At 44.0% G+C, this 15,936-nt stretch overlaps 1 protein-coding gene across 4 annotated transcripts in view; it reads left to right on the forward strand.

Annotated features, from left to right (window-relative positions):
* tle5 (TLE family member 5, transcriptional modulator) overlaps positions 1 to 14,853 on the forward strand; it is a 50,910-nt gene extending 36,057 nt beyond the window's left edge. The window contains exons 4-7 of one of the 4 annotated variants that reach the window (XM_037769956.1): positions 1,687 to 1,731; positions 10,455 to 10,517; positions 11,293 to 11,367; positions 12,838 to 14,853. In XM_037769956.1, the coding sequence (XP_037625884.1) occupies positions 1,687 to 1,731; positions 10,455 to 10,517; positions 11,293 to 11,367; positions 12,838 to 13,065 (411 nt within the window). In that variant the 3' untranslated portion in view covers positions 13,066 to 14,853. The remainder of the gene's footprint in view (positions 1 to 1,686; positions 1,732 to 10,454; positions 10,518 to 11,292; positions 11,368 to 12,837) is intronic. The other 3 variants (XM_037769959.1, XM_037769961.1, XM_037769960.1) reach the window with 3 other exon arrangements.
* The last annotated feature ends 1,083 nt before the right edge of the window (positions 14,854 to 15,936 follow it).

Raw genomic sequence — 15,936 nt, forward strand, 5'->3', positions numbered from 1 at the left:
TCTTGCCTTTTCTCTCTCAGTTCCTTTTCCTATTTGTAGCCGTGTGTCTTCTCTTCTCTTTTTATTTGTGCATGCAGGTGTGTTTGTGAGCGGGAATACTTTAGTCTTTAAGATGTCATAGATTATTGTAGGGCTGCCTGCTCTTAATCTTTTATAGTCAACTAATTGGTTGTTTTGGTTTTAGTCAACAAAGATTTCTTTAGTCGTTTAGTTGTTTATCATGCTTTTTTCATGCTGAATGACTTATTTCCAAGAAACTTATTACTTACTCATCTCTGGTAAACACAAGATCTAAAGTGGTGCTTTTGTGTGATTCTTTGTGGAGAAACTCAGTTTCACAGATCTGTCGATAAAATCAAATAATCGATTAGCCAGCAAAATCTTATGACTGTTAGTCGATAAGAATTTATTTGGTCGAGGACAGCCCTATTAGGTTGAGAGTCTACATTGTGTTGAAAGTAGTGTCAAAGTTGACGCGTTCATGCAAATTTGTTTTAACGCCACTAATTTCTCTAACGCGTTAATGCAACCTGTGCTTTTTTAAGTTGTAGCAGGCTACATGAAACCAAAAAAACTAAGGAATCCATCGGTACCAACCATGTCATACTAGTTTGTTGCGAAGGAGGTTAAATAACGCTCAAAACTTAGGCTAAAGTTTGGCGAGGAAAAACTGGCATGGCCATTTTCAAAGGGGTCCCTTGACCTCTGACCTCAAGATATGTGAAAAAATGGGTTCTATGGGTACCCACGAGTCTCCCCTTTACAGACATGTCCACTTTATGATAATCACATGCAGTTTGGGGCAAGTCATAGTCAAGTCAGCACACTGACACACTGACAGCTGTTGTTGCCTGTTGGGCTTGAGTTTGCCATGTTATGATTTGAGCATGTTTTTATGCTAAATGCAGTACCCGTGAGGGTTTCTGGACAATATTTGTCATTGTTTTGTGTTATTAATTGATTTCCAATAATAAATATACACATACATATATATCCTTTATTTTACATTTGTAAAAAATTACATTTGCATAAAGCAAGCATATTTGCCCAATCCCATGTTGATAAGAGTATTGAATACTTGAGAAATCTCGCTTTAAGGTACATTTTGAACAGATAAAAAAATGAGTGCTTAATCGTGATTAATCCCTAATTCATAACTATGTTTTCATTAGTGTATAATCGTTGTGTTTCGTTAGCTTAGAATGAGTCCTTCATATCTACATAGGGAGCGGGTCCTCTTCACGGAGTCCGCCATGTTGCTCCGCCATGTTTCTACAGTAGCCCAGAACAGACAAACCAAATACTGGCCCTTTAAGGTTTTTTATGTTATCTGAAGGCCACCGTAGTTCTCTGACACGCTTGTGAAACTGCGGTAATGTGAGCAGCAGAGTGCAAATCTGTGTTACCGCCAGCTACTATCTGACTTCCGTTGCTCCTAAAGTAGCGTTGTACGGATCGCCTCTGAGCGAGGCAAAAGGCGTTACCATGGTTTTGCACCCAGTGGCTCACGTTAGCACAGTCTTGGAAAGAGAGGAGTGAGCGGAGGGGTACTCAGTTGGTTACAATCTGCAACCAATCTGCATCATCATCATCATCATCATGTGCTGAAGATTGTCTGGGAGCAGTTATTTGATGCCTGTATTGTTATAACTTTTTCTTTTTGTCTTCCTCTCTCTTCCTCTCTAGTACTATGAGATGTCCTACGGGCTCAATATTGAGATGCACAAACAGGTGAGTCTACTTTTAATCCTTTTAGGAAAAACAAACTCTTGTGTTCCCATCACAAAACAAATAAACCTGTTGAATCAAATTGCTTGTGCAAAAACTATTAGAACAGCGAAGGATTCATTTCATGCTTGTGGAACAGGCAAGTTTAACACTGCAATCTTCTGGCGTCTACATGTTAAAGGTGTTTATGTTGCTGTAGTTGATAAAGGCTGTTGGTCTGTTGTTCTTATACTCTGTGTGCCAGTGTAGACTGTAAAACTTTCCATAAAATAAAATTGTAAAAGGTACATTTTCCAGATTTCTCTGCACCACTATGCCCTAGACTAATTTCTGAATGCAATTTCTGTTCCACCGATTTAAAACACTGCAGACCACTGAAATTGTCACTAGCGTGACATGTGACATCCTGCACAACCAGATGTTTTGAAAAAAAGCTACTGTCAATAGCCACCGCTATTTTTAATTCACTTGACCCAGATTTTTTAAAAATGGCAGCTCGCAAAGCTACACTTTACACTACGCCGTACAATTGACGAAGTGCAGACGTTTCTCTGTTTGGTTGCGGTTAAAAGGATTCAGCTTGTGTCCCGTTGAAGATGATGTAATGGCAGTTTAATGCGCCGCCGCTAGGGCGATCAGCTGAGAATCCCCCCTAGACTGAGGGGGTACTATATCCGCAGTGGAAACACGGCATAGAGAAAAGGACCTTGTACCAAAAGTGAGTGGAGGCGAGCAGAGGCGTACCATGCAGTGGAAACACAGCTTAAGGTTATTTTATAGCCATCAGAAATATTTCAACTGTATACCACAGTGCCCATGACGCTGTTGCCAGGGAGAAGCCAAGGAGAAGTCTATGAGTGAAGCTTTTTCACGTAACTTGGTGCTGACAGCGAGCAGGAAATCACTACCGTCTTTGGCATATCTTCACTCTCCTACGTACGTGTCCACCAGGTGTGCGTTAGGCAATAATCCCTTTGACGTCATGCTATGGAGAAACCAGCAAGGGCCACAAATTAGAGCAATTTCCGAACAATTTGTTGTTGAAATCTTGAATCAAGCAACACATCAAATTTGTTGAATTCATCTTCATACAGAGGTGAGTTTTTTTTTTGGTGGTGCAGACAGCATCATTTTAAACTTGGTGATTTGACAAAGTGTCAAGGACTACCAGCCCTCCGTCACAGTCCGTCATTGCTGTTGTTCGTACTGATGATTCAACCGGGGGAGTTTCATGGCCATCAAAACCTTGGAGATGTTTCAGCTACCAGTCACTTAACATCTTCTATGCAAAAAGAAAAAAAACCTTTTACTTCCAGAACCTTGAACGTCCAAAATAACCCCTCTCATTATTATTCTGTTGATGCAGACACAGCTGTGCATTCCCAACCCCATTACCCTGTACACCTGCAGCTCGCTGATTGGCAGGTGTGAATTACAGAGATAATCGGCCTTCACTTTGGGAGTGTTCAGAGACATTTGAATGATGTCACCTGAGGCTGTGTGTAGAAATGAAGGCGCCAAGGGGGGTTAGCTTTACTGCTGTTGCCAAATCAGTTTTAGTTCCCTGTATCCACAGTGATGATGGTGAGCAAATGTATATAAGGAAGTGAATTTTAAATTTCCAAGTATTGGAAAGTTTAGTTTAGTTTGTGGATATTGGTGTGGCAACAAGTTCTGAATTATATAACTTCCAGCTAGCGGCGCCGGACTGAGTTTTGAATTTGGGGGGGTGGGGGGGGCCAGCTTTGGACAACGTGATACAGTGTTTCCCACAGGATTTTGAGAGACTGTGGTGGATGTCCTCGGACCCTCTAGGGGGGTCATGCTCCCTCGGAAGAAAATTCGGAACATTTTAAAGTTAAATGCATCAATCTGGTGCACATTGAGAGCAAAATTACGAGGTTAGATCGATGAAGAACTTGGTGCTCTAGTAAACAATTTAATCATAAAGGTTGTATGGTTATGAATGCTGATGGCAAAAAGTCACATGAGACTGGGCGCCAACATCACCACAGACCCCTGGGCATCAACCTCGCGTTTACGCACGTATTGTAAAGAAAAATAGACTTTAAGCGTAAATAAACGCTTCATTTCAGGTTGCGGTTACGTGAGACACAGCTGAGACGAAGCCGTGCAGACAGCTGCTGCACAGATTAAGATGAGAGCGTATCTGTACAGTAAAATCACTTCTGGCACCCTCCAATCCTGACATGCGCGGGGTGGACGGGAATGATTGAAACGTCTTTTTCAACCGTGTTACAATATAGGGGCATTTGAAGGGATACAGTGATTCGCAACCTTAAAAAGAAAGTGGGACAGGGCCGTTAAGTGGGCCAGGTGTCCCACTTTACGAGGGGACTGCACAGCATTTTTATCCCTTGTCCCACGTCCCACATATTGAGATGATGTCCCACATTTTCATTGGCTCTAGTTTTCAAAAGTCAAACCACTGCAGGACAGTTAAATCAGTCTTTTATCCAGCGGCTGTGAAGAAAGCAGGGAAGGCTGTCATCACGAGGCTGTGTTTGCTGTCAAACTGCGCAGACGTGGGTCAAATTCAGGTTAACATTTCACCGTCTATGCTACGCTGTGCCCAATGGAGAAAAGTCACCGCAAAGTCACAAATTATGCAGATTTATTTGGAATATGATGGAAACTGCCACAAAGAAAAGAAAGAGCAGCTACAACAAAGGCTGTGAAACTACTTATAAGTATTTATAAGCCGGTGGAAGGCGATTCTCAGAGTTTTTTTGTGACATTTGTTATGTTTCAATTTCACACAGGGGGAATATGACTTGAAGTGACACAGTTCATGTGAGACTCACAAGAAACGTGTGGCTCAGAAAGCGATGTGCCGATCTGGGGATGCATTTGGGCAAAGCATAGAGATGTTACAAAATAAGGGTCAGAATAGAAATGTTTATTATTTAAGTTAGATAGACGTTTTAACAAATTGTAGACTACCTCTCAGCCGTGGTAACGTGTCCCACATGGTACCACACAAACATACTATTTGTCCCACATTTGGTTTGTTGGGATCTGGTCACCCTAAGTGAGCCCCCCTACTTCCGGCGCCCATGCTTTTAGGAGAAAATCACCGGATCAGCCTCTCCAAAATCTTCAAATCCAGTGAATACAGTGCAGCTAGAATCAGTTGGCCATTTTGAAAAAGAAAAGAGAAGAAAAGGCAGGGGAGGGGTGAGATGCTGATATCTATACAGTTTGTGTGGCTGAAGCTGGGGGAGTAATTTATGCTCAGCCTGTAGGAGGGAGAGAGCGATGGGCCTCCAAAGGGCCAGCCCTTATCGGTGACCTCGTCTGGCGCTGCCCGTCCACACACACACAAACACACACACTGTCTTATGATTGACGGCGCACACTGACAGCCATATTGGGAGAACGGAGCATGCTTTGACAAATGGACACACACGCACACACACACACACACACACACACACACAGACAGAAGTAGCAGCTACCATGATTTAAAGAGCTTCACATATATGCACCCACACAAACACTGAGGTAGGAAGCACAAGACGGCTGTGATGCATGAGGCGCTAACACATACACACGCGCACACACACACACACACACACACACACACACACACACACTGAGCCTTATGTGTGCAGTTCATCCCACCCTTTTCCTTTATCTGACAGGGATGAAATTCACAGTCACAAGTGTGGCTGCGTGTGTGTGTGTTGTTTCAAATGTGTGTGTCCAGAAGTCTTTGTGTGATATTGTACATTTGCTCCTATTGGCTGTCTGCAATTGAATGTGTGTGTGGGGGTTGTGATTGCCTGCAAGAGCATTTGTGTGTGTGTGCATGTGCCCTTCTCTATTAGTGCATATGCTCGTATATTTGTGTGCGTGTGTGTGTAAGCAGCACGTGTTCAGAAGCAGTTGTGTGTTTCTGTTGATGTGTGCCCCTGTTATCCTGCGTGCGTGCGTTCGTGTGTGTGTGTGCTTGCTTTGTGCACAGTATGAGTGGGTGCGGAGAATCTCTAGTTCCATTAGAGAGTTGAAATTGAAGGGGATGTGTGGAAACGAGTGTCGAGGAGCATTCATGTCTAGGCCTATTGTGCACAGCCAGTCCCCCCTCCTCCTCCTCCTCTTTTTCCTCCTCCTCCTCCTCCTCCCTTTCCACCTCTGTCTCTATTTCCCTCTCTTTCTTTCTCTCTCGCACTCTCACACATTCAATTGCTCCCTCTTGATCACTCTGTCCCACTCAATTCAAAAAATGCCTCTCCACTCTGTCTGTTCACTCTCTCTCTCTCTCTCTCTCTCTCTCTTTCTCTCTCTCTCTCTCTGTTTTGTCTTGGTGAAGAGAAGCAAGGTTGAGTTGTGGATTGAACTGGGATTATGTTGAATGAAGCCGCATTGTTGCTGGGTGCCTCTTTGTCTTACTGTTGTTCTGTTTTCTCACTATGGGTGGGGACAAAAATCGATTCACCTATGTATCGCAATTTTTTATTTTTTATTTTTTTTTGTACGATTTTGAAATTGATTAGACATCCGTCTAAACCAAAAAAAAACACAGCCAGCCGAATTGAGAAAGTAGAAAAGGGCGGAGGGTCCTCGTGGATACGACCTGCACCCTCACATTTTAAATCCAACGTGGTAAACAAAACACTACACATACAGTAATGTATGGAAACACTTTGGGTTTCACACATTGCCAGGAAAAGCAGAGCTAGACATCATGGCTAATGCTGCATGCTAACTCTGTCACTGACAGGAAACGTTATCATATTGTGGTAACGTGCCGTCAAGCCAGCCGTCACTCACATCTCCGTTGTCAAATCAGCCGACGCAACAACTGTAGAGCACCCATATACTGACATTTATGTTAAACGCATTCAAACGGCCCCGACGGAGTTGACCATGGATGTATAAAGAAAACGGAGTTGACAGCAGAGCTATTATCATACATTATGTTATTGGATTATATAACTGATATGTTTACTCGTAAGCAGCATTTGAATGTTTTAGGAGTTGAGTTGGAGCTTACTTGAACTACTTTAAATACAGTTTCGTAGTTTAATCTGTACTACTGAATCATATTTTTTAAAGCTCATCATATGTTTTGAATTGTACTTAAGAACAGTGAGTAACGGCGTTTTCATATTGACGTGCCCAAGTACGTTGCCCCCCCCCCCTCCACTACCCCAACACAAATGACAGCTTTCGCATTAGTAATGTTGTTCCATACCCTTGCGTCATCATCTACGTGACATTTGTTTATGTTGTCGTTGTAGTTTCACCTGGGAGATCAGCTGTTCTAACAGTGGAGCATCGTAAAACACACTTCATTTAAACTCGACAGGAATAAAATAAAACTCACCAAAAAAACGTTTTGGTTAGTCTTTTCAACAATCACCAACTCTGTTTTGATCGAAATAAACTATTAATTCACCGAGTTTGATGTGAAAATATGCCGGCTCTACACTCTGTTTCCCCCCGCTGTCTCTGCCCGCTGAGCAGCTCCTGTTCTTCTGAGGCAGACCATTAAATTAGCTAAATAAAATAAACATCACCCAACCATAATGTCTACTATCGTTTATATCTAAAGGACCCTCTTGCCTGCGATCCTGCTTTATCACCCATGGCCATGCAGTTCAGATCGATGCATGCTGCGAGTATATGCAGTTTGCGAAGAAGACCGGCGGCGTTGAAAAAACCTGCCCTTTCAAAACTACTGCTCGTCGCGTCAAATAGCAGTACACTTCCATGTTTTGGTACAGTTGGTTTTCACAACTGATGCGAACTGTATCCGAGTACACATGAACCACACTCGAGACCACCTTTTCAAGTGGACGTTACGCAACTGGACTTTGGGGTCAAGTGTACTCGGATCCAATCCCAAGTGCCTGATGTGAAAGCCTGCCGAATGTACTCGGTAACTTTCTACTACTGCTTGTTAGATTTTGTGCTTTTTGAGGTTTCTTTTTGAGGCACTTAAAACATGATGAACAAGTATCCCGTCCGGTTGTATTCCTGGCAGGAAGCAGTAGCACAAGATACTCAAACAGAGAAGCTCATTCAGGGACAAGAGCAGGACACCCTGAGGAAGTCTGTGAAATGTTAGGTTTGTTTAGGCTACCTTCCATGCTTCCTTGAAACACATTTTAAATCAACCTGAACACATTCTTGTATCCGTGTTTGCTTTCCCCTTTAAGTCTACATTTTCAAATTAGAAAAGATAACGCTTATTTAAATTGGCAAAGACATCTCCAACAGTAATGAATTCAGTCTGTTGCACATCCTTGATGTATTTGTCTGGTGTCCTAGCCCCAGTTTTATTATTACGTATGCTTTATTTTTGCACCCATACAATGCTCTTGTCAGTGAATGTGTGCTCCAGTAGCACTTGAGGAAAGCTAGAAAGAAGCAGAGTAAAATGTAAAAGCAGGACAAAAGAGAGGAGGAAGCGTTCAGACAGATAAAAGCTGAGGGAGAGACACAGAGAGGAGGATAATAGAGAGCACAGATAAAAGAAGAAACAGAAGCTGGGTTGGAAAAAAAAAGAGAGCGAGAGAGTGGCGGCATAAAGGGCACTGAAAAAGAGGAAGAGCCATAGTTAGCATGGAGCGAGTCCCGCAGAGACATTTTAGAGAGACATTTTAGAGATGTCAGGGAGTGTGTATGTGTAATGATGAGCGGATAGGAGTGAAGCGCTTGATGGGGAGCTGTGCTCTGCATGCCTAATGATTGTTAGGAGGGCCCCTCTCTCCTCATCGCGCCACGAATTAGGCTCTAACACAATTACTGCTGCTTTGCATATCTCAGACGGATTGGATGATTACCAACCAAATGTGATAATAGACCTGCATGTGAGAAAGATAGGGAATGTGGCAAGACGGGAAAGAGGAAAGGGTGTGTGTGCAAGCTTGTGTGGGTGATTGTTACCGTGCGCGCGCGTGTGTGTGTGTGTGTGTGTGTGTGTGTGTGTGTATTTGCGTGTGCGCCTAGTAGTTTGAGAAAGAGTATAGAGTACAAGCAACTTAATTAATGAGGTGAATAAAGGGATTCTGATATGTCTGGTGTGTGTGTGTGAGATGCAAGATATGTGTGCTCCAGTTTGGGAAGGTCATAGCAGATGTTTCCCATACTGATGAGAGAGTGGTTTGGATTATAAGGGTTTAAAGGATAAGTCTGGTGATATGCTATATTTTCTTCTTTGTCAACAAATCCCATGAAAAGAATAAAAAAACAACAATTCAATTATTAATAATTTTTTTTATTATGTACACCTGTGCGTTTAATACTTTGGCATGTGAAAAATGTCTTTGTGCAAAATAAGGTTGTGAAATGTTGCGCACCAAACCAGATCGGCATGGTGAGAGCACAAGATGGATGTGGTTTCCACTCCTTTTCCATTTGGCACACAAAACAGCACAAGCCGTAGTATCCACAGCTCTGTACGACGCCTAAACAAATTATCACGTGTACCAACAGCATCGAAACAATACAGAGAAATAACCCCATTTCGCATGACTTATTATTGAGGAGGAATGCAAATGGAAAAAAGGTCTGTCAACACTTTAAAAAGCTGCCGTTTGCACTCCATTTTCAGGGTTTTCCCCACCCTTGCTGCTACGTGGCAAGCATCACGCTGGCTAGTGATAATGGTGCAACAATTATCACAATTATCACCGACGAGGGTGAGGGAGCAGTCAATCGAGCCCAGTCGGTTCACACCCACATAGTCCTGAGATGAGGTTTAATCAGGCAAAACACATGTGTGGGCGGACTATCGCTGGGTTCAGACCATGATATTTTTTGTCTGTTATGATGGTCACTGTGTCAGATAAGGCGATTATAGAGTCATAAAATCTTGCCGTGACTTGGCCGAGAGACATGACAGACTACACATTGGTCCACGGCGAGTCAAAGCTCGCCATTTTTCATGACACACGTGATGTCATGTACAACAATGACCGACTAGCTGACCATTATCCAGCTTATTACTCGGCTACTTACTTAAGAAATCAATAATTTGGCACAAAAACGGTCCGCCAGAGTCCGACCTCAGAACTGCACCCGTAGCAACGGTCTGTTATACATAGCAACGGTCTGCTATAAAGAAATAACAGACTGTAGAACGCTGTAATTGACCAATCAGAATCAAGTATTCAACAAAGCCGTGTAATAAAATCCTATATCATCCCATCCCTATCGTCCACTATGACACACTAGGCAGGATAAAACAATTGATTGACAAAGCCGTCGCCCATTGTCGTTCGCGGGCCGAGCCGAGCCGGGGGCAGGGTTGATATTGTGTAGTGTGAACCAGGCATTAAGGTGTGTAGGGGCTTTAAAACACATCACTGTTGCTCTGCGTGACATGTTCCTTCATTATTATGAACATGGGCACTGTAGTTTATCTTGAATCAGTCTAATGTACACCGCTCTCACTAGAGCACCAAATGTCTATTTATCTGTCTCTGAAAATAGTCCCCAACAAATACACCATCAACTCCGGTTTGAGTAACATTTCCTAAAAACTACAGTATACTGCTTTTTTAGAAATAAAACTAAATATTTGTGACCAGTTTATAAGGTTAACATCTTAAGTAGGAATGAATGAGCTTGGGGCCGAGTGCCACTGACAGGTCAGAGATGTGGTTTTGGTGTTTTTCCATGGGATTTGTTGACAATACCAATTTAGAGTAACGCCAATCTGACCTTTGAGCTAAAAGATGTCTTTCCTTCCGCAGGCTGAGATAGTGAAGAGATTGAACGGGATCTGTGCACAAGTCCTCCCCTACCTGTCTCAGGAGGTAAGCACTCACACACTAGACACAGAGACGTCACTAACCCTCTGACCCTCAGCACTATTCCTTACATCCTGGAATGAGATCACCCTCATTCCCGCCTCATTACCTCTCCACCTCCGTGACCCCCCCCTCGCTCAGCATCCCTCCCTCCTCTTCTCTTCCCTCCTCCCGTCATTACTCATCACCCGCTTCCTTTCCAACTCACTTTCTCTTTATTCCTCCCTCCCCCACTCTCTCCTCTGCCATATTCAATCTGTCCTCCCAGTTTTCCCTCCCCCTCCCATTTTGACCTCCTCCTCCTTCCCTTTATCGCTCCCACCACCACCTCCTCCTCCATCCCACTCCTCTTTTTCCCTTATACATGTGTGTGTTTGTGTGTGTCAGCGTAATAAATGGTTGTGTGATTCAGATAAGCCATGCTCTTATCTGCCCACCAGGGCGTTGACCTCCACCCATTACAGCACACCAGCCAACCATCCATTCACCGGTGTCACACAAGGCTTTTGTATGTGTGTGTGCGTGTGTGTGTGTGTGCGTATGACTGGATGAATAGCTGAATGGCCGGAGGGGGGGATGCATCACCAGAGAGGGTTGTCGGGTCTCTGTTGGGACTATTGATATTGATCTAACCTCTCCACCTCTCTCCCCCCCCAAACTCTCCTCTCCTTGTTTCTGTCTCGCTTTTATTGTCTCCCTCACTTTCCTTCCCTCGTCTTCACCCCCTCCCCCCCCCACCCTCACCCCTCCACCCCCACCCACCCCCATCCACCGTCTCCAGCACCAGCAGCAGGTCCTGGCAGCCATAGAGAGGGCCAAGCAGGTCACCCCCCCAGAGATGAACTCCATCATAAGGGTATGATGTTCCGGCCCCGCTTGAGGGCTAGAAAGCACAATTATTGATCATTATCACTAATTGTATTGTTTTCTTTAATGGCCTTCATTTATTGGGTGTGAAATATATTCAAATGAGTTGGAAAATTTAGGTTTTCCCTTCCTTTCAGCTATTATCATTAAGTTAGTGGTATTTGAATGCCCTCCTCCCTCCACTATATTCCACTATATGGCACAATTTTGCTCATTAGACTAGTAAGATTAGCCAGCTAGCTACAATACTGACTCAATATGGATGGGGCATTAGCCAGCTAGCTGTAATCCCTCATCTCTGTGGCTTTAATGTTAGCCAGCTACACTTTATCAATATAAGCCTTGTAGTAGCTAGCTTAGCTACTTCATCATTTTACCAGAGCTTTAGTATTAGCTAGCCGAGCCACTCCATCATTTTACTATGGGTCTAGTGTTGGCTAGCTTAGCCACTCCATCACTGTGATGCATGATTCAAAGAGGCGCCCTGCCTTTGTCTTTGTGTCTACTGCTGTAGATACAGAGGATACTGGTCTGCTTAGGCCTGTTTTTAGGACTGGACCTGCTCTTTTCAGCACAGGGAGCCTCACAATTTGGTCCATTTTTCTTTCTTTTCATAACCACTAATATCATACTTTATATACATGGTATATACTAGGGATGCAAAACTTAAATTGTAATAAAAACAAACCGTTCAATGACGTACAAACCAAGCCGTGGACTTGTTGAACTATTGCACTGCTATTAAATACAGGCTTGCTAATTATTTGATGAGGTAGAAGAGGCAATTATCTGAACACAGTACCACTAGTGCTGTGTATACCTAAAGGACACGGAGCGTTTGAGCTCTGGCTGTGAATGTAAAACAGAGCTGTTGACTTTGTAGGTGTCGCCTGTGCAAACTAGGGCTGTTAGATATATTTTATGAGAAGTCAGTCAGGATTGTCATAAAATCAACCCACGGATGTGTCGTGACGTCGAGTGTGTGTACAACAGGGAGTGATGAAAAGGAACGGGCTTGGCAGTAACAATTTGTCTTTCTATACGTTGAAATGACACATGTGCATCCCATGGTATCTTTTATGTGTTATTGTGGTGCATGTGTCCTCTGTATAAGGCAGTTTTTTTTTTTCCATTTCTGAACAGAGTTCTCTCCTCCTACTTGTTTTCTTGGGGCTATATAGATTGAAAATTGCATCCGTTATAAATAAGTTATGTGTGCTGCAGACTTTCCATCTCCTACCGAGCATGTATTTCAGCTATGATATGTGCCCTCCATCCATCCTATTGTGCCTGAGCTATTAGCGCTGTGCCTCAGGGGTTATATATTAAACATCATTTGCGATGTATAATAGGTCTGTGCATTGCAGCTTTTGCATTTCCCTCTGTGTTTTGCAGTGATTTGTGTGTTGGTGTGTCGATCCTGCTGTGCCTAAGTTGTGTCTGGTTGTCTTCCATGTAGCAGCAGCTCCAGGCTCACCAGCTGTCTCAGCTCCAGGGCCTGGCCCTGCCCATGACCCCCCTGCCGCTGGGCCTGAGCCAGCCGTCCCTCCCCGCCGTCACCACCTCCTCCGGTCTCTTCTCCCTCTCCTCCCTGCTGGCCTCCCAAGCCCAGCTGGCCAAGGAGGAGAAAGCGTCACGCGAAGGAGTCGACAGCCACCGCGAGGAGGACGGCGACAAGTCCGATTAGGTGGTGTCCCCATTCAGCTCTGTTTTTGTCCAGAGACCTGAGCCCCCCTTGGCCTACAGCCTCTCCCCTGGTCTCCCTCTCTCTGACCTTAGCTAACATGGGCTTCAATCCCATCAACACAGCTCCAGCTAACCAGCTCCCTTTACTGGGAGGGCTTTGGCACCTGCCCCTTATGTCAGACTAGTCCTGATCGCTTCATATTTACCACACATGGGTTGTTTCTTTATCCTCTCTTCAGAGTGTCTCCTGTGTCTTCAAATACTGTCTCTTTTTTTGAATGTGATTAAGCTTCAGTTATTTTATGTTTATTTTTTTTTTTTATCAGGACTGCTTTCTATTTCTGCTCCTTCCTACCTTCCTGTCGCTCTCTCTCTCTCTCTCTCAATTCTTATTCCTGTTTAGTTTCTGTTTTTTTTTTTCGCTTCCTCCCACTCTCACCCACCTCTCACCTCTGCTCTAAGCGGGTCCTTGTTACGCAGGTCTGATCTGTGACACTGAATGCACCGCGCTGTAGGTGTTAAAACAGGCTACACGTTAAACACAGGGATTTGTTGGCAAGCTGTTACACTTGTCAGACGCAACACAGGATTCCTACAAACTTCATTTTCCTAACAAAGAGGTCTGACACCGATCAGTAGTGTTGATATTTTTTTGGCAGTAGCAGATTGCATGCATTCATTCCAAGCTACAAGTTGGCTTTGAGTTTAAACGGTGGGTTGTTATGGATCAGCGAAGTGTTTCAATAGTGTTCCGGTTAAAGAGAGTAACATCCCACACACACACACGTCCGGACCAAAAACTGCTGCTTTCAGAGCAGAATTGTTGTATTGAGAAGACATCTCCAGTTGACGAACTAGAGATTTTGTGTATAATCCTAAATTTATATTGAGAAAGGAAAAAGCACCTTCTTAGAGCAACCTTCACGCTGAGAGCTGTCAGGAGTAGATAACAAACCCACCTTAGTAAGTAATCCCCCCCCTACTTACGATCCTCGCCTGACCCTGTGAGGTAGATAAATCCAACCAGCACCTTAACTGAAAGGCAACATCTTCTTCAGTCGTTAAATAAACAGAGATGCCGCTTGACTCCTGCACCCTCCTGCCACCTTTTGCATCTTTAATGTGCACTAATATTAGAGCAGGCGCAGAGGGGAGAGAGTGTGCATGTTGTGTGTTTGACAGCAGAGGGCAGTGTGTGTCTTCCTCCTCTCTGGGTTCAAAAAGCAGAACAAGGACAGGACAATGACAGAGTACAGGCTGCGTCACAACGGGGAATGGCTTAATAAAGTTAATATACAGAGACTAGACTGGTGACATTAATCTCTGCATGCGGTCAGTCCCAGTTTCTGTCATGATCCAGTTCTTGAGAAATGGTTTAAGGAACAATACAACTGGACCTGTGCTTTTGACCCCTCTGTGAATTCAGATTTAAATACTGTACATTTCGATTCACTATACATATACAGGTCTGTCACGTATCAGACTAACACTACACTATACAGGCAATTTAACACCTATGGGAAATCTCCATGACCTAACAAAATGATATCAGATCACACAGATGAAGCACAAGCGTCCTCTAAAGCTGCTCCGATGAGTAAAAACTCCCCCTCAGCCTCACAGGACCTGTTTTCAATTAGCTTGTCTGATTAGGCCTCTCGTCAGGTGGAAGTTGGCTGAAACTATGCCGGTAATAATGTGATGTCACCAAACTCAAGGGAACTTTATAGCGCCCTCAAAAATTCCCACATTCCTGGAGGCCGGTTGGTTAACACGCGTAACATATAATCACAACATCCGCAGTTTGATTGTGGAAGGAGATGCAGATGCAGACGATCTGTTTGAAGTTTAAAAACACTTAAAGGTGCTCTATTTGATATGCAGAGCATTAACATAGCAGCAAACAACTATTTGCTATATGAAGATATAGAGGAGTAATGTCTACCTGAGCAGAGAATGAAGTCGCTCTCTCTCTATCTGTGTGTTGTAATCCGAGCTTCTCCGTGCTTTGTTGACATAGCCGGGCCGACCATGCATGCTTTTAGTGCATGTTCGTGCATGTGAGCATGCCCCACTGGCTCGCTCACAGCTGCCGCTCTGCACTGCTCTCATACGGCGGTTACAACTGATCACACCGTCCCGACTGATGGCGGCGTCGCGGAAACGAAGCACCGACCCGCCGAATTCCCCCCCCCCAGGTTAGCACTGTTAGCTCTGTCACCATTGTTTTCACTGTTAGCACCGTTGGCTACGAGCCGTGTGGAGGCAATAGAAATTCTCCCAACATCGCATTAAGCACCTTTAAATACTGAACGCTGAACTTTGGCTGATATGAGACATCCATGTTCGTTTTGCTCTCAGGCACTTCTGTATTATTAAGTCAGATATATCAGAGCTTTCAAAAAAGTCTTCTCAGTCCTGATTACAATGTGGATGTTAATGTTAACACTCGGAAACTGTAACTCCCATATGACACGAACGCGGCATAACAGGAGCAGCGAAACCTCTAGAAGTGTGAGGGAGATCCTAAGAAGAGGTCTAATCAGGCAACATGTGTAAATACCTGTGTGGGTGGACTATAGGTGTGTGTGAGGGGCTTTAACGGGTCTAGTAGCAGGTAGAGTTGAGTGCTATGTTAAAATATTCCAACCCGCCATCGTTAGCCCAACGCAAGGCGCTGCCGTTGTGTCAGCTGGGAGATCAGCGGTTCATCGTAAAACACACTTCTTTCAAACTCGACAGAAACAAAATAAAACTCACCAAAATAGTCATTTCTCCAACAATCACCAACTCTGGTTTGGTCGAAATGAACCCTTACTTTTAGTGGCTCTCGCATTTCAGAGACGGACTGTTAAATTAACAAAATAAAATG

Source organism: Sebastes umbrosus, chromosome 5, assembly GCF_015220745.1.
Source record: "Sebastes umbrosus isolate fSebUmb1 chromosome 5, fSebUmb1.pri, whole genome shotgun sequence".
NCBI classification, from domain to species: domain Eukaryota; kingdom Metazoa; phylum Chordata; class Actinopteri; order Perciformes; family Sebastidae; genus Sebastes; species Sebastes umbrosus.